Source organism: Trachypithecus francoisi, unplaced genomic scaffold (genome assembly GCF_009764315.1).
Source record: "Trachypithecus francoisi isolate TF-2019V2 unplaced genomic scaffold, Tfra_2.0 Lachesis_group6, whole genome shotgun sequence".
In the NCBI taxonomy this organism is placed as follows: Eukaryota; Metazoa; Chordata; class Mammalia; order Primates; family Cercopithecidae; genus Trachypithecus; species Trachypithecus francoisi.
This window is the reverse complement of record NW_022681471.1, coordinates 115008848-115033845: the sequence shown is the minus strand read 5'-3', so window position 1 is coordinate 115033845 and position 24998 is coordinate 115008848. Positions and strand designations below refer to the sequence as shown.

Below are 24998 nucleotides of genomic sequence, written 5' to 3'. Positions count from 1 at the left end.
GCAACGTGACTGGTGTCCTTATAAAAAAAGGAACACCAAGGCTGCACATGCACAGAGGACCAACCATGTGAGAAGGCAGCAAGAGGGCACCCAACTGTAAGCCAAAGAGAGAGGTCTCTGAAGAACCCAACCCTACAAGCACCCTGGTCTTGGACTTCCAGCCTCCAGAACTGTGAGAAAATAAATTTTGAATAAGTCACTCAATGTGTGGTATTTCATAATATGGAACTACTAAGAAATGTCAACTGGGCAAGAAAAGGCTAACTTCAGGCCTATATAACCCATTGCCTCTCTAGCAGGAATCAATGAACTCAATTAGATTTCCTCTAAAATATGCTGATATTTATTACCAGAGAGAAAATGTAAAGTCCTTATCTCTAAGATGCTTTTAGCAAGATATACTTGGTCTTTATAAATGGTTTATTGTAAAACTTGGGAATTGTGGATTCATGAGGCATGACTGGCTGGAGAATGAGGGCTCATTTAAACTGCATAATGAAGTATAAAAAGGAGATGTTGCAAAATCAAATGACTCCCTTTGTTTGAACAAGGTCTCCACATACAACGCTCAGAAAACGTGTCCATTTTGAATCCAAAGTGCACCGAGAGAGAAAAGGGCCATTTTTGGAGCTGGACTCTGTAACATTTTGGACTTCTCTAAAAAAAGAATATCTCATCTGTGTCTGGTGATCATCCCATATCCTCTGATTCATTAAAGTTTGGTATGGGTAAGAACTATGATTTATGTGTTTGACTTGACAAACCCTTTGAATGAAACAAGATTATGCATGGAAAAATTATTTTGCACTTCTTAACTCAAATATTCCTGTTTTAAGTTCTATCAATCTAGTTTCAAAAATATCCTTTGGATAGAATTTCACATAAAGAGTTATATGATCAAAATAATCTGATAAAAGGGACAAACATGCATTGATTTGAAACTTTATTATATAAATTTTCATTTCTTTTAAAGATTACAAAACCTGTTCTATGACAGGAATACAAGCAATATTTTTCCAGGATTATTCATGGATACATCTGAAGAGCTTAGATTACACATTAATAGTATGATTTGAAAACTTCCCAGATTAGACTCTTAAGTAAAACAATTTAAAGTATTTAGTGATATTTGATCCTTTACAAGCATTTTATAATTATGGCAGCAATGCCAAGCATCTGATGCGATTTAACCACCAACGAAAGGTACAATACATAAGAATCCATGATATGGTATCTGGGCTTCTGGCATGCCTTACTACAGAGAAACTAGTATAAAGGAAGATCATATATAATAGTAGAAAAATATTTGTGATTTCTTTCTTTTTTAAAAACTATTTAAGTAGGCACCCACCCCATTCCCACCCATGACCAAAAATGCAAAATAAGTACAACCCTTAGGTGTATACCTTCCCTTTTGCTTAGGGCAATAGTTAAGATAAACTAATATATGTATATGATTTTTAAGAGTTAAAAACTCATCACCCATAATCAGCAAGGATGCTAAGGAAGGCAATACCTTGAAGCTTTTTTTAAAATTAAAACCAAAGCTTTAGATGGTAAACTACACTTACAGAAACACAAACCAAAATCTTTATGCCCTTGCTTTGTAGGTGAAAGTTCTATTTTAAATACTTCTTTGAAAAACTCAGTATACAGTTCATTCAGTACTATGGTGATAATAGGAGTAAAGATGTTCACTTCCATTAGACAATGAACTAATCTACTTAGAGGACTATTATAGCAACTCTCTTCTCATATACGTTTATATATACTCTACTCATGGTATATGCTCTAAAGAGGTTTTATTGAGGTTTGTACCTCTGAACTTAAATCTCTACATTTTCCTTTCCACTAATCTCTATTCAAAATGTCATATACTTTGCTAGTTGCTCTGGGAGAAGTCATGGACACTTAAACAGCTTATCATGCAGTTCAAGATTATATGGCAAAATAATGAGGAAAGTGCCTTAAGAGGTAGGAAGTAGGCTCTCATCCCAACCCTTGGTATGCCCTGTTATGAAGTTAAAAAACTAGAATCAAAGTGGTAAATGTGAGGCTGATAGTAATACCAGGCTTTAGAAAATTAAGTGACTTAGTTACTAGAATTCTTTGAGAACACTCAGTCACATTGGAACCAGTTGCAAATCACTTGATCACACAGAATACAGCAGTGTCAAAAACACATAAAGCACACTGTAGATACAAATTCTTCTTGGCCATCCACATTGGGCATTATCATTCTGGAGATTCTTCACTGGAAAAAGTAGTTAAATGTGGCTCTGTTGAATACCACAGTCCCAAGAAAGTGAATTTCATTCCTTCATTAATTGGTCTCCACCAATGGTCACTTGGGGGGACCAGCAAAATGTAAGCAACCTGGGGTTGAAAAGAGGACTATTTTCATTAATTGAAAAAAAAAAATACCGAGTTAAGTCAAGTTATCTGTGAATTAAGTAAGGCTCAAAGTATATATCCAGTTTAAAATTAGTTACATGGCATTGGGCCTTTCAGAGGGACACAACTCTAGGACTAGATTGAAACCTCCTGGTTTAAGCACCAAGGTCAGCCATGGAATCCATCATATTCGTTTATCTGAGAAAACAGACCTTTTCTGAACTTTTACATTCCTGAGCTATCTATCCTAATGCCTTAATAAGTTTCAATGCTCAATCAATAAGATAGAATTTTCTTTATAAAATATAATAAAGCAAACTGAAAAATTATAGGTCATTTTTAAAGGCCAGGAAGTAGAGAATATCAAAGCCATGTTGAGATGTGTATTGCTGGCCTCCATGGTGATTAAGCGCATCCATAGCAAGGGCTGCAAATCTTGAATACTTTTCTGCTCTCATCCCAGGATGGGCTTACCTGAGTCCCTTTTCTGCTGAATACATTCTGCCCTCTCTTGAAGCCTTTGCACCCACCTACCCTCTGTTCAAATCCTTCCTGGGCTGAAGGTGCAGGGCACAGTTAATGGGACAGCCCCACCTCCCATGATGTCCCCTGGCCCCATAGCAGTCACTTCTCGAAAAGAGAGGGAAATGGTTGACCCAAACCCGCTTTTTGGAGTGCACTGCATATGAAATGTGGAAACTCTACAGCATACACACCACATCTTCTCTCCAGACAATCGTAACTGACTTTTCACACACACAAGCTTCATAGCATCTCAACTTTGGGCCTTGTCAAAATTATTACATTTTTGGACTTTTGGGGTTGCTTGTGAATAAATGCATCCATATCAGATCTGTTCAAGTTGGGGGTCTGTTGCATTAGAAATAAGACACCTCTATAAACCAGAAAAAGCTGAAATGATTTATAAAAAACAAAAATTTAAAAAGGATGAAAAACTTACCTTCATTTAACATCATCACTTCAAAGGGAAGATACAAAACACATGGTAGTGTAATTCATACTTTCCAGTATGTGCTTGACAAGCTTAAATTCAATCTCTCATTTTGTAAAAGAGGCCTGATAGTTTACTTTCTTCTTTCACAATGAAATATCTTTAAGACTGGACTGATACCTTCTGGGAGAAGCCTCAGTAACTGGCAGCACTAATTGGTGAAAGGCAGAAGCCTTTAGGGGCCTCAATACCACACCTGTAGGGGCCTGAAGAATTGACGTTGAGAAATTAATGGAAAAGTAACCCAACACAAGCACTATATTTAGAGCACATTGTTGGCCAAGTTTTTCCACTGTATGCAAAAGCAATGGAAGGGAATAACAGGACCACAGATGAAATAAATTTAGGTAGAAAGCCTTCCATTTTGTGAACATATAACTTACTTTTCTCCAATAAAATGGCTGCCTGACTAGGCAAGAAGGCAATTATCTTCGAAAGAAATAAAAGTTGGCATCATATACCAGTAGAGGACTGCCCAAGAAATATGTAGTTTTTGAACTCAGCTATGGTGGTGATCATATGAAGGAAAGGCAGCATGGTGTTATGAGGGGAAAAAAAATCAAAATGGGGAGAAGTTAAGGATTCTAGACTTCGATATGTGTCTCAGGTTCTCTACATGCAATATGAGAAAGTTGGATCGGGTAATTTTTAAGGATTTATGTGTTTACTTCTAGTTCTAAAAGACTATGATGAACAATACTCCTAAGCAATTATGGAGTAGCATCAGTGTAAAAAATCTGAAAATCTCTCTTTTTCTGCTCAGAATGACATTAACATTTTAAAAGTGACAATAATTTGAGATGACCATAGTTTGAAACACTGAATAGAGGAGGGGAAAAAAGCTCCCTTTCCAGGCAATGGAAAGCAGCTTTTAATAGTTAGCATCCATATATTCAAGAACTTGAAAATACTTTCTCTATGTAGATATTCTGATATCCCTTCTATACATTATTTCATTTAGAAGCTAAACTTACATTTGATTTCTATGCAGTAATCTTTTTGTGTCACTTGGGCAAAATAAATGTTATAGATTTCCCCTTTCTCTTTAATTGCATAAAGGAGAAATTAAGGAATGACAAGTGGATTTCAGGACATTTACATAAACCACACTCTTTTGGCTTTGTACTCTTAGGGGAAAATTTAAAGCTTCTGTGGCAGGAAAAAAGGTTTCTGATATAAATGGCTTATTACATGATGACTAAGAAAAATCCGTATGAGTACATTCTTTTTTTTTCTTTTTCTTGAGACAGACTCTCACTCTGTCGCCCAGGCTAGAGTGCAATGGCGTGATCTTGGCTCACTGCAACCACCACTTCCCAGGTTCAAGCGATTCTCCTGCCTCAGCCTCCTGAGTAGCTAGGATTACAGGCGCGTGCCACCATGCCCAGCTAATTTTTGTATTTTTTAGTAGAGCTGGGGTTTCGCCATGTTGGCTGGCTGGTCTCAAACTCTTGACCTCAGGTGACCCACCTGCCTCGGCCTCCCAAAGTACTGGGATTATAGGCATGAGTCAATGCGCCCAGCCCGTATGGGTACATTCTTGATGAGGTAAGTTAAATCACTTTTTTCTTGTTCATATGTCTTTTACATTACATACTGATGTATGCTAAGCAGCTTGGCAAAGACACAGGTAATAATGGGGACTGAAGTTTCTTTCGTCAAATACAATTGTGGAAACTACCAAATTAGATGCAGATAATGAATACTGCAATCTAAGCAGGCCCAGTGGCCATTATGAAAACTGATCATTCCTGAAGTCAAAGGAAACAGTATGTGGCTATAAATTATCATGAGGGATTCAGAAAATACTCAATGCTGTTCACTTAGCCTGCCCTACCTATCATTTTAGGTTATAACAGATACTGTTTGACCAATAATGTTTTATTCCCTAAAATAAGAAAGTTTAAATCCAATTTCATATAGAGGCCTTTGGCCTTTATTACATTTAAATTAGTGTTTAATATAGAATATCTATTTAAACATGAAATATCCAATAGGACTTCAATTACCTGTTGCTAAATTTTCCTTCACCAATCTCCTTACCATGACTCTTAAAGGGCTTTGACGTATATTGGCAAAATCCCAGATGATATGCCAAATTCTAAGTATGGATGCTATTTAAGATTAGAAGTACAAGGACTACTTCCTTAATTAAGGAAAAAAGAACTCTAAGGAGTTGCAAAGTATATGGACTAACTTCATAGGTGTATTCTTGATTTCATGCCACACACATATAACTTTCTCTACCATAACAGCTCTCTAGGTTAGTCTGACAGAGCACCTGACTTTAAGAAACAAACAAATGAATGAACCAGTGAAACAGACATGGGGAAAGATATGTACATTTTGGAAGTATTACATTCAACAGCTGTTCCACAATCTGGCCATTTTTAGGGCTGTCCACAATACTGTTAATCCAGGTGAACTATTTAACCAGATTTAATAGTCAATTGATTAATAATAATAGATTCCAAGTTAAACAAGGCATGTATACATTAAAGAAAGCAGTACAGAAATGTACTGTATATGAACTGTTTACAAAAACATACAAAATGTTGGATGGCACAAGGGATACAGTGCTAATATAAACGGATTGTTTAAGCTAAGTGCTTAACATAAACTGTCCATCCCTATAACTAACAAAGAATATTTAAGGGACATGAAATATTTCCTATAAAAATAATGCTATATGGTGTACTTTATTCAGTGTATTTTTAGGTGGTATTCATATGTTCATCATTTTTCTCATTGATTTAGTGACTGTATCTTCATCACGTTTCCATTTTCATTTCTTCCGAAGCTCCAGGAAAATCTAACTTGCTAACAATCATTTAAAGCGAGAAGAGACGAAAGCAGGAGCAGCAGCAGGAACAGCAGCATTATGGGTACCAGCTGGGACAGTGTGTGCTTGCAGGTGTCTCTCAGATATGTGCTACCTGTCGCCAGAACTTGTGCTATCAGCTTACACCATGGTACCAAATATCTCACTGAGGTCACTTCACAGGGCTGTTGAGGTGATTTTTTTAATACCTCTCCGCTGAGCAAGAGTAGAGCGGCCTACTGGTTCCAAAACTGGTGACTGATTACGGTTCAAAGCAGAATATGTAGCTGCCATGGCACCCTGAACAAAGGAAATAAAGGTAATAACAAAAATGACAATGGATAGTCACACGTACACAAATAGAAAATGAAGTTTTTTCATATGCAAATGTATACAGATTTTATTTGGTTCATAATGAAAATAACCACATTAGTCAAATCCACTGATTTAACCAAAACTGTAGAGGCCAACGTGGAGGTTAAAATTATGTATGAGAGAGAACAAAGATAGCCTCATAACAGGTAGTCCTCACTTTTCTCAAGACTATTCAACATTTTTTCCCTTTGCATTCCTTTGATGCATAAAGGCACTAAAGAGACAGGAAGGCATGCTCTTTAAGTTGGGCAATCCATAAGCTTAATCTGTCCTTATTGATAGTGAATACCTACTTATGTAGACTGAGAGGAACTCAAAAGTCGCTCTTAAACTAGTTTTATTACTAATATATTGACATGCCTTGAGCTTTTCTAAGTCACTCACTGTAAGAGAATCCCACAACAGAACTGGATGCAGGATGAAAGAGAAAGGTGCTAGGGGCACGGACAGGGCTTCTTGAAGTATCTCCTGGAGGACATGTGGAAAACAGTGACTATATGGGGCTGCTCACCTTTACTAGATGTGGTGCATCCTGTCTGTTTAGTTGGTATTGTGGCAGTTGGTCCCAGTGGACGATCCAAGGATGTCGGAGCACAAGAGCAGCAGTCAGTCTCTGATGAGGGTCTACATGAAGCATCTTTGACACCAGGTCCTGTAATGGGAATAATAATAAAACAAGCTTAAACCTTTTGTTTTGCTTCTTTTTCTATGGCTCTTGATACTAATGAACATTCTTCCTTAGCTTCTATGATACTGCTTTTTCTGGTAGCAGCCCTTTGGTCAACATGGTAATTTGGGGGAAAAAAATCAGTCTCCGTTTTTTCCCTGCTAAATAACAGTAGTTTGGTACATCACAAACGGTCAATTTAGCACGTTTTATATATCTTTAATACTCTGGCTCTTTTTTCCTTCAGATTTTCTGAGTTTCCTACATTTTTGTAGGTGTATTTATTTATTGAAACAGGGTCTCGTTCTGTCACCCAGGCTGGAGTGCAGTGGCATGCAATCGGCTCACTGCAACCTCTGTTTCCTGCGCTCAAGTGATCCTCCCACCTCAGCCTCCCAAGGAGCTGGGACTACAGATGTGTGCCACCATGCCTGGTTAACTTTTATGTTTTTAGTAGAGACAGGGTTTCATCATTTTGCCCAGGTTGGTCTCCAACTCCTGGATGCAAGTGTTACTCCCGCTTCAGCCTCTCAAGGCGCTAGGATTACAGATGTGAACCACCATGCCCGGCCAGTTTATTTTTAAGTAATATTCAGTTACTTTGATTTTCTTTTTTTTTTGTGCAGCTGGTAATACCGAAAAACAACATGAATGTCCAATAATAGGAATTTAATTGGAGGGCTCTAAATGCCCCCTGAAAAGATTATAGTATTTTTTTCCTACTTCAAAAGCAACTCATGCACATTAGAGAATAATCAGAAAATACTGGAAAGTGAAAGCACATGAGGAACAGTTCCATAGTACCACTCTTCCAGACACAGTCACTGTTAGCACTGCATAGCTATCTAAATGCCATTCCTATGCATGGAATGTAGATGTATATAATTGCTACATGGGTTTTACACTTTTCAAAATAACACCATTGTCATTTATAAAAGCCACCATTTCTTAAATTTTTCATTCAAAATACATTTGTTAAGTATCCATTAAAGTCCAGGCATTCTGCTAGGCACTGGGTAGTTAGCAGTGAACAACACGGAAATGAAGTCTAGGCAACATAGTGAGGCCCTGTCTCTACAATTTTTTTTTTTTTAAAGCTAAGTGTGGTGGCAATATGCCTGAGGTCCCAGCTATTTGGGAGGCTGAGGCGGGAGGATCATTTGAGCCCAGGAGGTCACGGCTGCAGTGAGCCATGATTGAACCACTGTACTCTAGCCTGGGCAACAAAGCGAGACCTGTCTCAAAAAAAAAAAAAAAAAAAGACAAAATGAACTGACTTCATGAAGTTTTCAGTTCAGTGAAGAAGAGATAAAGCATCAATAACCACAAAGCAAGTAAGTTATTTGACAGGATGAACAAACACCAGGTGTAGCTAGAGGTACCTGTACTGTGCGAGGTGGCTTAAAAGGGACTTTTTAAGAGGAAGATAAGACCTGTAGGACAAGCAGGAGCTAGATTAGAGAAAGGGGGAAACACTGCCTCAGGTAGAGTAAAGAATGGAGAGTGAGTTTGGAGGAACACCCTCAGGTGAGAGAGATGTCACAGTTAAGGAATTGGCAGCAGTACAATGTGGCTACAGCATAAATTTACTGTGAAGGAGAATGTGGCAGTGGATAAAGTGGGAGAGGTGAGAAGAGACCAGACCAGGAAAGTCCCTGAAAACCGTATTTGCAAATGTGAACTTATTTGATGGTAATAAAGTGTTTAAAGTTAGGGTTGATGTGGTTAAGTAGAAAGATCACACTCACTGAGTATGGAGGAAAATGGACTGGTGAAAGATGACAACTTCAGGGAGGTGTATGAAACAGAGAGAATTGGGCTGGGTGTGGTGGCTCATGCCTGTAATCCCAGCACTTTGGGAGGCCAAAGTGGGAGGATCACTGGAGCCCAGGAGTTCAAGACTAGCCTGGGCAATGTAGTGGGATTCCATCCCTACAAAAAATTTAAAAATTAGCTGGGAGTGGTGGCGCATGCCTGTAGTCCCAGTTGTTCAGGAGGCTGAGGTGGGAGGATAGTGAGAGTCCAGAAGTTTGAGGTTGCAGTGAGCTGTGATTGTACCACTGCAACTCTAGCCTGGGCAACACAGTGAGACTCTGTCTCAAAAAAAAAAAAAAAAAGTTAAAAAGGAGAGAAAATTGAGGTATTTAGGATAAAGAACTGACAGAGTCTGGTGGTTAACTAGATCTTGGGAATTGGGTGATGTTGTCCCAGGTACTCCTCTGCTATGAGACATTTATGTTTCTTACTTTTAGTTACTAACAGCTAAGAACAGGGATACGCAATTGAATAGAACTGGAAATAAAAAATTAGAACCTCCCTTTGCAATTCTGAAAGTAGGCAAAAGTGCTTAAAATTGCATAAAGGAGGTTGCAAACTGTCCAGGGGTACCAAAAAACTCAAATTATAATTTTAGTCAAATCTATAACTTAATGAACTTTGGCAAACTCACTTCAAACTACTCTCTTACTACAGCCCTTTAATGGCTACTCCTCCTAAGCTTTCTCTTTTTTTTTTTTTTTTAGGTATTCATTTTATTTTTATTTATTTTTTTTTCACTTCTTTTTTTTTTTTTTTTTTTTATTATACTTTAAGTTCTAGGGTACATGTGCATGACGTTTATATCATGTATAACTCCCCAATGCAATCCCTCCCTCCTCCTCCTCCCCCTGATAGGCCCCAGTGTGTGATGTTCCCCTTCCCGAGTCCAAGTGATCTCATTGTTCAGTTCCCACCTATGAGTGAGAACATGCGGTGTTTGGTTTTTCTCTTCTTGTGATAGTTTGCTAAGAATGATGGTTTCCAGCTGCATCCATGTCCCTACAAAGGATGCAAATTCATCCTTTTTTATGGCTGCATAGTATTCCATGGTGTATATGTGCCACATTTTCTTAATCCAGTCTGTCACAGATGGACATTTGGTTGATTCCAAGTCTTTGCTATTGTGAATAGTGCCGCAATAAACATACGTGTGCATGTGTCTTTGTAGTAGAGTAATTTATAATCCTTTGGGTATATACCCAGTAGTGGGATGGCTGGGTCATATGGTACATCTAGTTCTAGATCCTTGAGGAATCGCCATACTCTTTTCCATAATGGTTGAACTAGTTTACAATCCCACCAACAGTGTAAAAGTGTTCCTATTTCTCCACATCCTCTCCAACACCTGTTGTTTCCTGACTTCTTAATGATTGCCATTCTAACTGGTGTGAGATGGTATCTCATTGTAGTTTTGATTTGCATTTCTCTGATGGCGAGTGATGATGAGCATTTTTTCATGTGTCTGTTGGCTGTATGGATGTCTTCTTTTGAAAATTTCTGTTCATATCCTTTCCCCACTTTTTGATGGGGTTGTTTGTTTTTTTCTTGTATATTTGTTTGAGTTCTTTGTAGATTCTGGATATTAGCCCTTTGTCAGATGAGTAGGTTGCAAAAAATTTTTTCCCATTCTGTAGGTTGCCTGTTCACTCTGATGGTAGTTTCTTTAGCTGTGCAAAAGCTCTTAGTTTAATTAGACCATGTGTCAATTTTGGCTTTTGCTGCCGTTGCTTTTGGTGTTTTAGACATGAAGTCCTTGCCCATGCCTATGTCCTGAATGGTACTACCTAGATTTTCTTCTAGGGTTTTTATGGTATTAGGTCTAACATTTAAGTCTCTAATCCATCTTGAATTAATTTTCGTATAAGGGGTAAGGAAAGGATCCAGTTTCAGCTTTCTACTTATGGCTAGCCAATTTTCCCAGCACCATTTATTAAATAGGAATCCTTTCCCCATTTCTTGTTTCTCTCAGGTTTGTCAAAGATCAGATGGCTGTAGATGTGTGGTATTATTTCTGAGGACTCTGTTCTATCCATTGGTCTATATCTCTGTTGTGGTACCAGTACCATGCTGTTTTGGTTACTGTAGCCTTGTAGTATAGTTTGAAGTCAGGTAGCGTGACGCCTCCAGCTTTGTCCTTTTGACTTAGGATTGTCTTGGCAATGCGGGCTCTTTTTTGGTTCCATATGAACTTTAAAGCAGTTTTTTCCAATTCTGTGAAGAAAGTCATTGGTAGCTTGATGGGGATGGCATTGAATCTATAAATCACCTTGGGCAGTATGGCCATTTTCACGATATTGATTCTTCCTATCCATGAGCATGGTATGTTCTTCCATTTGTTGTGTCCTCTTTGATTTCACTGAGCAGTGGTTTGTAGTTCTCCTTGAAGAGGTCCTTTACATCCCTTGTAAGCTGGATTCCTAGGTATTTGATTCTCTTTGAAGCAATTGTGAATGGAAGTGATTCCTGATTTGGCTCTCTGCTTGTCTGTTATTGTGTATAAGAATGCTTGTGATTTTTGCACATTAATTTTGTAACCTGAGACTTTGCTGAAGTTGCTTATCAGCTTAAGGAGATTTTGGGCTGAGACGATGGGGTTTTCTAAATATACAATCATGTCATCTGCAAACAGGGACAATTTGACTTCTTCTTTTCCTAACTGAATACCCTTTATTTCTTTCTCTTGCTGATTGCCCTAGCCAGAACTTCCAACACTATGTTGAATAGGAGTGGTGAGAGAGAGGGCATCCCTGTCTTGTGCCAGTTTTCAAAGGGAATTTTTCCAGTTTTTTGCCCATTCAGTATGATATTGGCTGTGGGTTGTTCATAAATAGCTCTTATTATTTTGAGGTACGTTCCATCAATACCCAATTATTGAGCGTTTTTAGCATAAAGGGCTGTTGAATTTTGTCAAAAGCCTTTTCTGCATCTATTGAGATAATCATGTGGTTCTTGTCTTTGGTTCTGTTTATATGCTGGATTACGTTTATTGATTTGCGAATGTTGAACCAGCCTTGCATCCCAGGGATGAAGCCCACTTGATCATGGTGGATAAGCTTTTTGATGTGCTGCTGAATCGGTTTGCCAGTATTTTATTGAGAATTTTTGCATCGATGTTCATCAGGGATATTGGTCTAAAATTCTCTTTTTTTGTTGTGTCTCTGCCAGGCTTTGGTATCAGGATGATGTTGGCCTCATAAAAAGAGTTAGGGAGGATTCCCTCTTTTTCTATTGATTGAAATAGTTCAGAAGGAATGGTACCAGCTCCTCCTTGTACCTCTGGTAGAATTCAGCTGTGAATCCATCTGGTCCTGGACTTTTTTTGGTGGGTAGGCTATTAATTGTTGCCTCAATTTCAGAGCCTGCTATTGGTCTATTCAGGGATTCAACTTCTTCCTGGTTTAGTCTTGGGAGAGTGTAAGTGTCCAGGAAATTATCCATTTCTTCTAGATTTTCTAGTTGATTTGCGTAGAGGCATTTATAGTATTCTCTGATGGTTGTTTGTATTTCTGTGGGGTCTGTGGTGATATCCCCTTTATCATTTTTATTGCGTCTATTTGATTCTTCTCTCTTTTCTTCTTTATTAGTCTAGCTAGCGGTCTGTCAATTTGTTGATCTTTTCAAAAAACCAACCTGGATTCATTGATTTTTTGGAGGGTTTTTTGTGTCTCTATCTCCTTCAGTTTGCTCTGATCTTAGTTATTTCTTGCCTTCTGCTAGCTTTTGAATGTGTTTGCTCTTGCCTCTCTAGTTCTTTTAATTGTGATGTTAGAGTGTCAATTTTAGATCTCTCCTGCTTTCTCTTGTGGGCATTTAGTGCTATAAATTTCCCTCTACACACTGCTTTAAATGTGTCCCAGAGATTCTGGTATGTTGTATCTTTGTTCTCATTGGTTTCAAAGAACATCTTTATTTCTGCTTTCATTTCGTTATGTACCCAGTAGCCATTCAGGAGCAGGTTGTTCAGTTTCCATGTAGTTGAGCGGTTTTGATTGAGTTTCTTAGTCCTGAGTTCTAGTTTGATTGCACTGTGGTCTGAGAGACAGTTTGTTATAATTTCTGTTCTTGTACATTTGCTGAGGAGTGCTTTACTTCCAATTATGTGGTCAATTTTGGAATAAGTGCGATGTGGTGCTGAGAAGAATGTATATTCTGTTGATTTGGGGTGGAGAGTTCTATAGATGTCTATTAGGTCCGCGGTGCAGAGATGAGTTCAATTCCTGGATATCCTTGTTAACTTTCTGTCTCGTTGATCTGTCTAATGTTGACAGTGGAGTGTTGAAGTCTCCCATTATTATTGTATGGGAGTCTAAGTCTCTTTGTAGGTCTCTAAGGACTTGCTTTATGAATCTGGGTGCTCCTGTATTGGGTGCATATATATTTAGGAGAGTTAGCTCTTCCTGTTGAATTGATCCCTTTACCATTATGTAATGGCCTTCTTTGTCTCTTTTGATCTTTGATGGTTAAAGTCTGTTTTATCAAGACTAGGATTGCAACCCCTGTTTTTTTTGTTCTCCATTTGCTTGGTAGATCTTCCTCCATCCCTTTTTTTTGAGCCTATGTATGTCTCTGCATGTGAGGGTCTCCTGAATACAGCACACTGATGGGTCTTGACTCTTGATCCAGTTTGCCAGTCTGTGTCTTTTAATTGGAGCATTTAGTCCATTGACATTTAAGGTTAATATTGTTATGTGTGAACTTGATCCTGTCATTATGATATTAACTGGTTATTTTGCTCGTTAGTTGATGCAGTTTCTTCCTAGCCTCGATGGTCTTTACATTTTGGCATGTTTTTGCAATGGCTGGTACCGGTTGTTCCTTTCCATGTTTAGGGCTTCCTTCAGGGTGTCTTGTAAGGCAGGCCTGGTGGTGACAAAATCTCTAAGCATTTGCTTATCTGTAAAGGATTTTATTTCTCCTTCACTGATGAAGCTTAGTTTGGCTGGATATGAAATTCTCGGTTGAAAATTCTTTTCTTTAAGAACGTTGAATATTGGCCCCCACTCTCTTCTGGCTTGTAGAGTTCTGCCGAGAGGTCTGCTGTTATTCTGATGGGCTTCCCTTTGTGGGTAACCCGACCTTTCTCTCTGGCTGCCCTTAAGATTTTTTCCTTCATTTCGACTTTGGTGAATCTGGCAATTATGTGTCTTGGAGTTGCTCTTCTGGAGGAGTATCTTTGTGGCGTTCTCTGTATTTCCTGAATTTGAATGTTGGCCTGCCCTACTAGGTGGGGAAGTTCTCCTGGATGATATCCTGAAGAGTGTTTTCCAACTTGGTTCCATTTTCCCCCTCACTTTCAGGCACCCAATCAGACGTAGATTTGGTCTTTTTACATAATCCCATACTTCTTGCAGGCTTTGTTCATTTCTTTTTCTTCTTTTTTCTTTTGGTTTCTCTTCTCGCTTCATTTCATTCATTTGATCCTCAATCGCTGATACTCTTTCTTCCAGTTGATCGAGTCGGTTACCGAAGCTTGTGCATTTGTCACGTATTTCTCGTGTCATGGTTTTCATCTCTGTCATTTCGTTTATGATCTTCTCTGCATTAATTAGTCTAGCTGTCAATTCTTCCACTTTTTTTTCAAGATTTTTAGTTTCTTTGCGCTGGGTATGTAATTCCTCCTTTAGCTCTGAGAGGTTTGATGGACTGAAGCCTTCTTCTCTCTCTCGTCAAAGTCATTCTCTGACCAGCTTTGATCCGTTGCTGGCGATGGGCTGCGCTCCTTTGCAGGGGGAGATGCGCTCTTATTTTTTGAATTTCCAGCTTTTCTGCCCTGCTTCTCCCCATCTTTGTGGTTTTATCTGTCTCTGGACTTTGATGATGGTGACGTACTGATGGGGTTTTGGTATAGGTGTCCTTCCTGTTTGATAGTTTTCCGTCTGACAGTCAGAAGGACTGTCTGTTGGTCTGTTAGAGATTGCTTGAGGTCCACTCCAGACCCTGTTTTGCCTGGGTATCAGCAGCAGAGGTTGCCGAAGATAGAATATTGCTGAACAGCGAGTGTACCTGTCTGATTCTTTCTTGGAAGTTCCTCTCAGGGGTGACGCCACCCTGTGAGGTGTGGGGTATCAGACTGCCCCTAGTGGGGGATGTCTCCCAGCTAGGCTACTCAGGGGTCAGGGACCCACCTGAGCAGGCAGTCTGTCCGTTCTCAGATCTCAACCTCCGCGTTAGGAGATCCACGGCTCTCCCCAAAGCTGTCAGACAGAGTCGTTCGGGTCTGCAGCGGCCCTGCTCTTTCCCCTAATGGACTGCAGCTGTGCGCTGTCCGCAGAGGTAGAGTCTACGGAGACAGGCAGGCTTCCTTGAGCTGCTGTGAGCTCCACCCAGTTCGAGCTTCCCAGCGGCTTTGTTTACCTACTTAAGCCTCAGCAATGGCGGGCGCCCCTCCCCCAGCCTCGCTGCTGCCTTGCGGATAGATCGCCGCAGACGGCTGTGTTAGCAGTGAGGGAGGCTCCGTGGGCGTGGGACCCTCCCGGCCAGGTGTGGGATATATTCTCCTGGTGTGCCTGTTTCCTTAAAGCGCAGTATTGGGGTGGGAGTTACCCGATTTCCAGGTGTTATGTGTCTCAGTTACCCTGGCTAGGAAAAGGGATTTCCTTCCCCTTGCGCTTCCAGGTGAGGCGATGCCTCGCCCTGCTTCAGCTCACGCTGGTCAGGCTGCAGCAGCTGACCCGCACCGATTGTCCGGCACTCCCTAGAGAGATGACCCCAGTACCTCAGTTGAAAATGCAGAAATCACCGGTCTTCTGTGTCGCTCGCGCTGGGAGTTGGAGACTGGAGCTGTTCCTATTCGGCCATCTTGCTCCGCCCTCAAGCTTTCTCTTTAAGCGATGCTCTCCAGAATTCCTTCCTTGGCTCTCTTACCACTCTGCTCAGATAATCTCATTCATATTCATGGCTTTAGCTACTATGGATGATGTCAACTCTTTTTTTTTTTTTTTTTTTTGAGATGGAGTCTTGCTCTTTCGCCCGGGCTGGAGTGCAGTGGCCGGATCTCAGCTCACTGCAAGCTCCGCCTCCCGGGTTTTACGCCCTTCTCCTGCCTCAGCCTCCGGAGTAGCTGGGACTACAGGCGCCCGCCACCTCGCCCGGCTAGTTTTTTTTTTTGTATTTTTAGTAGAGACGGGGTTTCACCGTGTTAGCCAGGATGGTCTCGATCTCCTGACCTCGTGATCCGCCCGTCTCGGCCTCCCAAAGTGCTGGGATTACAGGCTTGAGCCACCGCGTCCGGCCAATCAACTCTTAACTTTTAAGTTTCACCCCAGACTTCTCTTTTAAGACCTATAACCATATAGACAGTTGCCTGATGGACATACATCTCTTAATTTATAATGTCCAAATTTGCAACCACCACTCCTCTCAAAAATACTTCTTTTGTATTCTACAAATCAGTGAAGGATACCACCCCTCATCCATCTGCCCAAGGTAGAAATGGGGACTACATACATTATAATTGCTTCTCTCTCATTTCTTATGTATAATAAACCATCAAGTCTATTTTGCCTCCTCAATTTCTCTTCCATTTGGTTCAAATTCCATCACAACTGCTCTAGTATGGGTCCTCATCATTCATGACCTGAAATATTGCAAAACCTTACAAGTACTGCCCCTAATATTAGGTCAGTGAGGACTGAATGAAACAACACAGGTAAAAATGTTAGCATAGTCCTTGGCACATAAATGCTCAGTAAATGCCAGCTGTGGTCTTCTTGTTCTCAAAGCCACGTTTGACCCACATGACTGACAACATTCACATATGCAACTTGCTCTTGAGGGGATACACCCAGATTGATAGAGCCCTCCCTTCTATCTTGTGGCTAATCATGGAATTATATCATGCTTGTAATCACAAGTCTTAACTGTACATATTAGCAACAGTTACTAGTAATAACATGTAATCTATACGACAGGTTGTGAGTTGGATGCACTTTTCTGTGCTCTGTGTCTCCATTCTCACCTGCCCTTCCTCTCTCACCAAAAAGCATACCAGGATGTAAGTGAATAAAAAAAAATCACAGTGATAACCTCAACTTGCTTTAACTACTAAAAAATCAATTAATGTGTAAGCTCTGATATTTTATTATTGGTAATATTACTTAATATACCTCACAACCTATCATGACAAAGTTTGTGGTGGACTCCATAGCTAAGAATTACTGCTCCACAGAATGCACTTTAAAAAGGAAAATCTGATCACTGCACTGCTTAATATGTGTTTTAACAGCTCCACAATACCCAGAGTTAAGCCCACAATCCTCAGCATGAGCCACAAAGCCTTTCACAATCTGGGTTCATCAGCTATCTTTTCCCATGCAACCCTGCACTAGTCACATGGAATGACCAGCCTGGAGGCATTCTGCTATTCTCATGCTATCATCACCACCTATCTGCGTGTGCTGATCCCTCAGCTTAGGACTACAACTTTCTGCTCCCCAAATCTGCCTGGCAAACTCCTTCACTGTTTTTGGAAAGCTTTCCTTAAAATCCTTCTGACTAAGCATCATCTGTGAACTTCTTTAGCACAGAAACTGTACCACAGTTACAGCACATGTGACACTGTACTGTATATTTCTGGCTGTCTCCCAACCAGACCGTGAGCAACCTGAGATTGGGAATTCTGTCTTTGTTACATCTTTTATCTCTAAGGCCTTCATTTATTAAGCACATTGTAGGCACTCAATAAGGGAACCACAAAGGAAACAGGTACCCAGAGAAATGAATTATCTGGTTTAAGACATTTTATTGTTAGAAAAAGATAAAGGCTAACATTTCATTTTATTTATTCATTTTTTATTTATTTTTTTGAGACAGAGTCTTGCTCTGTTGCCCAGGCTGGAGTGCAGTGGTGCACTCTTGGGTCACTGCAACTTCTGCCTCCCCAGTTCAAGCAATTTTCCTGCCTCAGCCTCCCGAGTAGCTGGGATTATAGGCATCTGCTACCACACCTGGCTAATTTTTTTGTATTTTCAGTAGAGATGGGGTTTCACCATGTTGGCCAGGCTGGTTTTGAACTCCTGACCTCAAGTGATCTGCCCATCTCGGCCTCCCAAAGCATTAGGATTACAGGCGTGAGCCACCGTGCCTGGCTAACATTTCATTTTAAATGCAGATATAAAACCAAATAGTATCTATACAGACATTAAATTGGTCAACTGAGTCTTCAGGCCCTATGCCAATAGAATCTACATACACTTTTGATGTGTTCTATTTACTTATACGATCACCTCAACTCAAGCTTTCACCCCTAAGAAAAAAGAATATGCACTTTTACCAATATGTATCCTCTTTATCTACTCTGTTTTTCTTATTTTGAAGGAAAAAACTTCTTTTTAAAGAATTCTCTATGAAAAAAGTGAAAACAGAGCAGAGTTGGAAAGCAAGTCAGTGCTATTCAGGGGATGGCAGATCTTCCAGTGAGAAGGGCTCTTCAAATTATTTCATGCAGATGCTATAAAACTATACCTCTGTTTATTGTGAAAAAAACTGAAACCCCTTTCTTCATAATCTGAATTAAAATAGAACATGGTGTAATTATTCTAGGGAATGAGGGCTGTGGAATCACATTTAGTTTGAAGCACCCACATTTACCTGGTATGTAACATGGACAAGTTCAAACTAACATTCTGGGCTCCGGTTTCCTTCTGCGAAATGGGAATACTGCCACCTATTTCACAGGGTGTTATGAGGATTACATGACATAATTTAGGTAAAGTGGCGTGTGAGACGCACAATAGACAGACAAATCATGAAGACTACCATGGTTATTATTATCATGTTCTTCAGTGAGAAACAGTTTTAAAAGTATAAATAATAAGGCCAAACCAATGTCAGCTGGGAAAGAAACAAAATAATGGGTCCATTTTTGAGTTCAAATTATTTGGTAACATCACTTTAACATACTAATTTATAAACAAAGGTTTCTAACTGGTAGTATTTCTTCTCACTATGGATCATAAAAAATTATTTTCTCAAAAGCTTATAATAGGAAGCCATACTTACCTTTGCTGTGTCTGAAACAGAATTCCAGTAACCACCACTGAGTGAGAATTTTCCGCTACCTATTCGTGCCAATATTTCCTCTGGTGTATCATCAGGACCATTTGCAAATGGAGTGTAACTGATTTATAATAAAATTAAAATATTAATTAATAAAATTTCTTATTTGGTTGGTAATCTCAAAAGTATTCTAATTCAGTTAATGTAATATTTTATTAAAATCTACCAAAGTGAAAAAAATCAACAAAATGAAGCTCCATAAGGCACCAGGTAAAGCATGGGTTATAAAATATTAATCATATTTAATATACAATAATATAAATATTTCAAGACATGACACATTATAGAATAAAATATTAAGAAATAGTGTAGGCCAGGCAAGGTGGCTCATGCCTGTAATCCCAGCACTTTGGGAGGCCGAGGTAGGCGGATCACGAGGTCAGGAGTTCGAGACCAGCCTGGCCAACATGGTGAAACATTGTCTCTACTAAAAATACAAAAATTAGCTGGGCGTGGTAGTGTGTGCCTGTAGTCCCAGCTACTCGGGAGGCTGAGGCAAGAGAATTGCTTGAACCTGGGAGCAAGACTCCGTCTCAAAAAAAAAAAAAAAAAAAAAAAACCTCTATGTTTCTGACATGACAAGAGTACAAAAAAGTATGGAAAAAATCAATTTAGGACCTCGAGACATTAATAAATAGTACATTACAAAAAATCAGTAATGATATAGCCATAAATGTGGAATTGTTACAGAATTGTATATATTAGATAACACGAGAAAACATGGAAAGATATGACAACATCTGAATTTAAAAAAAAAACAAAAAAACCTACATAGGCCAGGTACAGTGGCTCATGCCTGTAATCCCAGCACTTTGGGAGGCCAGAGCAGGAGGATCACTTGAGCCCAGGAGTTTGAAACCAGCCTGGGCAGCACGGCAAGACCCTGTTTCTACAAAAAAATAAAGAAATTAGGCAGGTGTGGTGGTGCACCCCTGTAGTCCTAGCTACTCCTATTCGGGAGGCTGAGGTGAGAGGATTGCTTGAGCCCAGGAGTTTGGGGCTACAGTGAACTATGACTGTGTCACTGTACTCCAGCCTGGGCCACAGAGTGAGACCCTGTCTGTAAAGAAAAAGCAAGCAAACAAACAAACAAAAAAAACCTTACACAAAACAAAAACCTAGATAACTTAAGCAAAATGGTGCTTAGAACGTATGGTATACACTCACCCGGTAAGCATTGTATAGAGTAGGACACCAAGACTCCATATATCACAAGCAGCATCATAGCCTTGTCGTTTTAAAACCTAGAAAAAGTGCAAAATTAGTATTACTATACCACCATTTTGTATATATATTTGTATAGGCTAGGAACTGAATTATATATCCCAAATCAACAACTACAAGGAAAATTTCAACAGAACATGGTTACCAAATAAGGCAATACATTAATCCTATTCTAGAACATTCTACTACTACTAATTCATATATAAATTTAATTTTGGTATTCAAATTAATATTTATCGAGTATTGTAGGTACACAGGAATATAAAACAAACTGAAGATAACTTTCTTATTTTAACGAATTTATATTTTGTTTGGGGCTACAGAAATATTTACAAAAAACAATGCTTTTAAGAACACATACACACACAAGCACACAAAGAACACACATAACCTAGCACAAAAATCACCAACTTTTATCAGGCATGAACTATGACAAATACAAAAAACCCCTGATCTCCTAAAAAAAAAAAAAAAATCTGATGGGAAATAAACACATAAATAGTTAACAACTCAACCTGATAAATATTGTAATAAAATCAAGTATGGGTAGGGTATGGTGGCTCACGCCTGCAGTCCAGCACTTTGGGAGGCCAAGGTGGGAGGATCACTTGAAGCCAGGAGTTTTGAGAACCCGGGCAACACAGCAAGACCTTATTATTATTATTATTGAGACAGGGTCTCACTCTGTCGCCCAGGCTGTAACGCAGGGGTGCGATCTTGGCTCACTGCAGCATCTGCCTCCCGGGTTCAAGCAATTCTCCTGCCTCAGCCTCCCGAGCAGCTGGGATTACAGGCGTGTGCCACCAAGCTTAGCTTACTTTTGTATTTTTAGTAGAGATGGGGTTTCACCATGTTGCCCAGGCTACTCGCAAACCCCTGAGTTCAAGCAGTCCACACGCCTTGGCCTCCCAAAGTGCTGGGATTACAGGCATGAACCACGGCATCTGGCCAAGATCTCATCTTTAAAAAATAAAAATAAAAAATAAGCCAGGCACGGTGGCGTTCTCCTGTAGTTCCAGCTACCTGGGAGGCTGAGGCAGAAGGATTGCTTGAGCTGAGGAGTTCAAGGCTGCAGTGAGCTATGATTGCACCACTGTATTCTGGCCTAGGCAACAGAGGGAGACCTTGTCCCTAAACAAACAAAAACCCCAAATTATGTCTTAAATGTTATAGGTATGAAGATGAGGAAGCAATTTATTCTTGACATGGGGAGAGAAGGAAGGCTAGAGGGTGGCCTGCTTATATTGGACCTATAAGTAAGAGAGCAGAGCGGGCTTAGTGCTAGGCCAGAAGTTCAGTGTGTCTAGAACTTCAGGTAGGGAATACCAGACAGACTGAAGGGCTTTTTTTTTTTTTTTTTTTTTCGAGATGGAGTCTCGCTCTGTCGCCCAGGTTGGAGTGCAGTGGCCGGATCTCAGCTCCCTGCAAGCTCCGCCTCCCGGGTTCACACCATTCTCCTGCCTCAGCCTCCGAGTAGCTGGGACTACAGGCGCCCGCCACCTTGCCCGGCTAGTTTTTTGTATTTTTAGTAGAGACGGGGTTTCACCATGTTAGCCAGGATGGTCTGGATCTCCTGACCTCGTGATCCACCCATCTCAGCCTCCCAAAGTGCTGGGATTACAGGCTTGAGCCACCGTGCCCGGCCTTTCTTCTTTTTTTTTTTTTATAGAGGGGTTCTTGCTTTGTGACCCAGGCTGCAGTGCAGTGGTGTGATCTTGGGTCACTGCAACCTCAAACTCTTGGAGTCAAGTGATCCTCCTACCTCAGCCTCCTGAGTAGCTGAGACTACAGGTACGCCACCATGCCCAGCTAATTTTAAATTTTCTTGTAGAGATGGGGTCTCACTATGTTGCCCAGGCTGGTCTCAAACTCCTGGCCTCAAACAGTCCTCCTGCCTTAGCCTCCCAAAGCGCTGGGATTACAGGCATGAGCCACCATGCCCTGCATCAAGGGCTTTTATAATACTTTGTTAAGAAATTTAGATTCTTCTGTAGGCAATCAGATGTCATTGAAACATTAAACAGGGAAATGAAAGGCTGGCATTTTATCCTAATTATTTCTTCAGTAAGTCTTCAATTGAATTATTATTAATAATTCTGTATTAAACATAGTGAATGAGTTTTAAAACATACTAATACTGCAAGCAAACTCTCTCACAATTACCTCTGGTGCAACAAAATTTGCAGTATAACAAGGAGTCATGAGAAGACCATTTCCGCTCTCAGCTGTTTTGCAAAGCCAAAATCACAAATTCGAATAGATTCTGGATTACCAGATTCATCCACATAAAGAATGTTGCTAGGTTTCAAGTCTCTATGAACCACCTAATTGAAAAACAAAGAGTTATGTTAATATATTTCCATTACTGAAAGTTCTTTATTCACAAACTGTCAAGCAATGCACTTAACAAGATGATGAGTGCTGACCTTTAAATTAGCCCAACATTATAAAATACTGATAATGTAAAGCATAACTTTCTAACATAGACCTGGGCAAAGAGGAGGAGGAAGAAAGAATAGTATTTACCTCCCTCCTCTTTGTCCAATTGAGTAATTGGGTTAAGGAGAAATGCAAACAGCAATAATATATCTACCTTCAGGTTGATCACTCATTTAATATTGAGTGTCTGTCATGTACCAGGGTATTATATAAGCTGCTGTAGATACTGTGGTGAACAAGACCCATAAGATCCTGGCCTTTCCATGCTAGGAGCTTACACAGTTCTGGGGGAAGCAAAGAATAGGTTGAGACATGCGGCATAACTTTAAATAGGGCAGTCAGGGAGGGTCTCTAGATGAGGTAACATCTGATCCAGTATCTGAAGAACAGAATGAATGAGCCATAAGAACAGTAAGGGAGAGTCATTCTAACTAGAAGGAACAGCATGTACAAGGTACATACACAACAAATATATTCTGATAGACTAAATGGAATAGACAGGGCATTCAGGAGTAAAAAGGAAAAAACCAAAACAAATCTGGACTTTATTTTTGGTATTGCCTATTTGATATACAAGGTGTTACACATGCAAGAAGAAACTTCTTCTTTAGAGTTTTGTATTATTTTCCTTTTAATGCTCTACCTGAGTACAGTAGTCCCCCCTTATCTGTGGGGTATATGTTTCAAGACCCCCAGTGGATTCCTGAAACTGAGGATAATACCAAAGTCTCTATATTTTTTCCTAGATATATATACCTATGATATAGTTTAATTGATAAATCAGGCACAGTAAGAGATTAACAATGACTAATAAATTAGAACACTTGTAACAATATACTGTAATAAAAGTTATGTGAATGTAGTCTCTCAAAATACTGTAATATTTTTGACAATGGTTGACTGTGGATAACTGAAACCACAGAAAGCAAACATGCAGATTAGTGGGGGACTACTGTACTTTTTTTTATCATAAGCTTCTCTTACATTCCTTTTTAGACTTAAGTGTGCCTTCTGTCACCAAATTCTGAGTCTATGTTCCAATCAATCAAATTAGATTTAGTTCCTCACATCCAGGACATCACTTCTCCAGACTATTTTAATAACGAATTACTGATGAGGCATTGGGAAAAGAACACAGAAGACTTTGATGACTGCAAGGTCACAAGTTCCTCAGTGACTACTGAGTTCTACTAATTTCAAGTTACAATACTAGGCAAATCTTGATAAGTTAGAAGTCAGGAAGCTCTAGAATTAACACATTCTACTTGGCTTTCAGGGGCAAAGACAAAACAAGAAGAAGGTATTGAAACTGAACTCCTTAAGAGGTAATCTTTTATATATGCATATATCAAAACATCACGTTGTATACCATGAATACATATAATTTGTCAACTAAAAAATTTTTTAAAAATTATTTTCCCCTTGCTTTCCATTCTTCACTCCTCTGCTGTTCTCCTTTCTTCCCTCCCTCCCCTCATTTTCTCCTTTCCTCCCAGACTTCCCTTTTTTTTTTTTTTTTTTTTGAGATGGAGTCTCACTCTGTTGCCCAGGCTGGAGTGCAGTGGCGCAATTTCAGCTCACTGCAACCTCCGCCTCCCGGGTTCAAGCAATTCTCCTGCTTCAGCCTCCCGAGTAGCTGGGATTACAGGCATGCACCATGACACCCGGCTAATTTTTGTAATTTTAGTAGAGACGGGGTTTTGCCATGTTGGCCAGGCTGGTCTTGAACTCCTGACTTCAGGTAATCCACCTACCTTGGCCTTCCAAAGCACTGGGATTACAGGTGTGAGCCACTGCGTCCGGCTGTCTTTTTTAAAAAATACGATTTTCTCGAACTCCTGACCTCAAGTGATCTGCCCGCCTCGGCCTCCCAAAGTGCTGGGATTACAGGCATGAGCCACTGTGCCCAGCCTAGAAGTACAATTTTCTTTTGCTGTTTACTAAAAATCTGCATACAAGAAGAATGAAGAGCATATCCACCAGCCAGAAGCATGTGACTCCTTTGTCTCACTGTTTTAAGGATTTCCTTTTATACATGAATACAAACCAGGATTCCTTGGTTCTGCTTCCAACCTGAAGTGGGTCTGGTATTCATGAGTACAGAGTGACCTAGCAGAAACAATGCTATGTTTTCCAGGTCGGAAGAGATCACTTACTTTTCCTTGGAAGCACAAGAGTTTAACATAAACAAG

The 24998-nt window shown here is 39.9% G+C and overlaps 1 protein-coding gene across 1 annotated transcript in view; it reads right to left on the bottom strand.

The window, feature by feature from the left end:
- Nucleotides 1-934: 934 nt before the first annotated feature.
- RPS6KA3 (ribosomal protein S6 kinase A3) overlaps nucleotides 935-24998 on the bottom strand; it is a 126123-nt gene continuing 102059 nt past the window's right edge. The window contains 6 exon segments of the mRNA XM_033201420.1: nucleotides 935-6527; nucleotides 7114-7254; nucleotides 19087-19204; nucleotides 20311-20387; nucleotides 22531-22586; nucleotides 22589-22691. Of these exon segments, the coding sequence (XP_033057311.1) occupies nucleotides 6405-6527; nucleotides 7114-7254; nucleotides 19087-19204; nucleotides 20311-20387; nucleotides 22531-22586; nucleotides 22589-22691 (618 nt within the window). The 3' untranslated portion in view covers nucleotides 935-6404.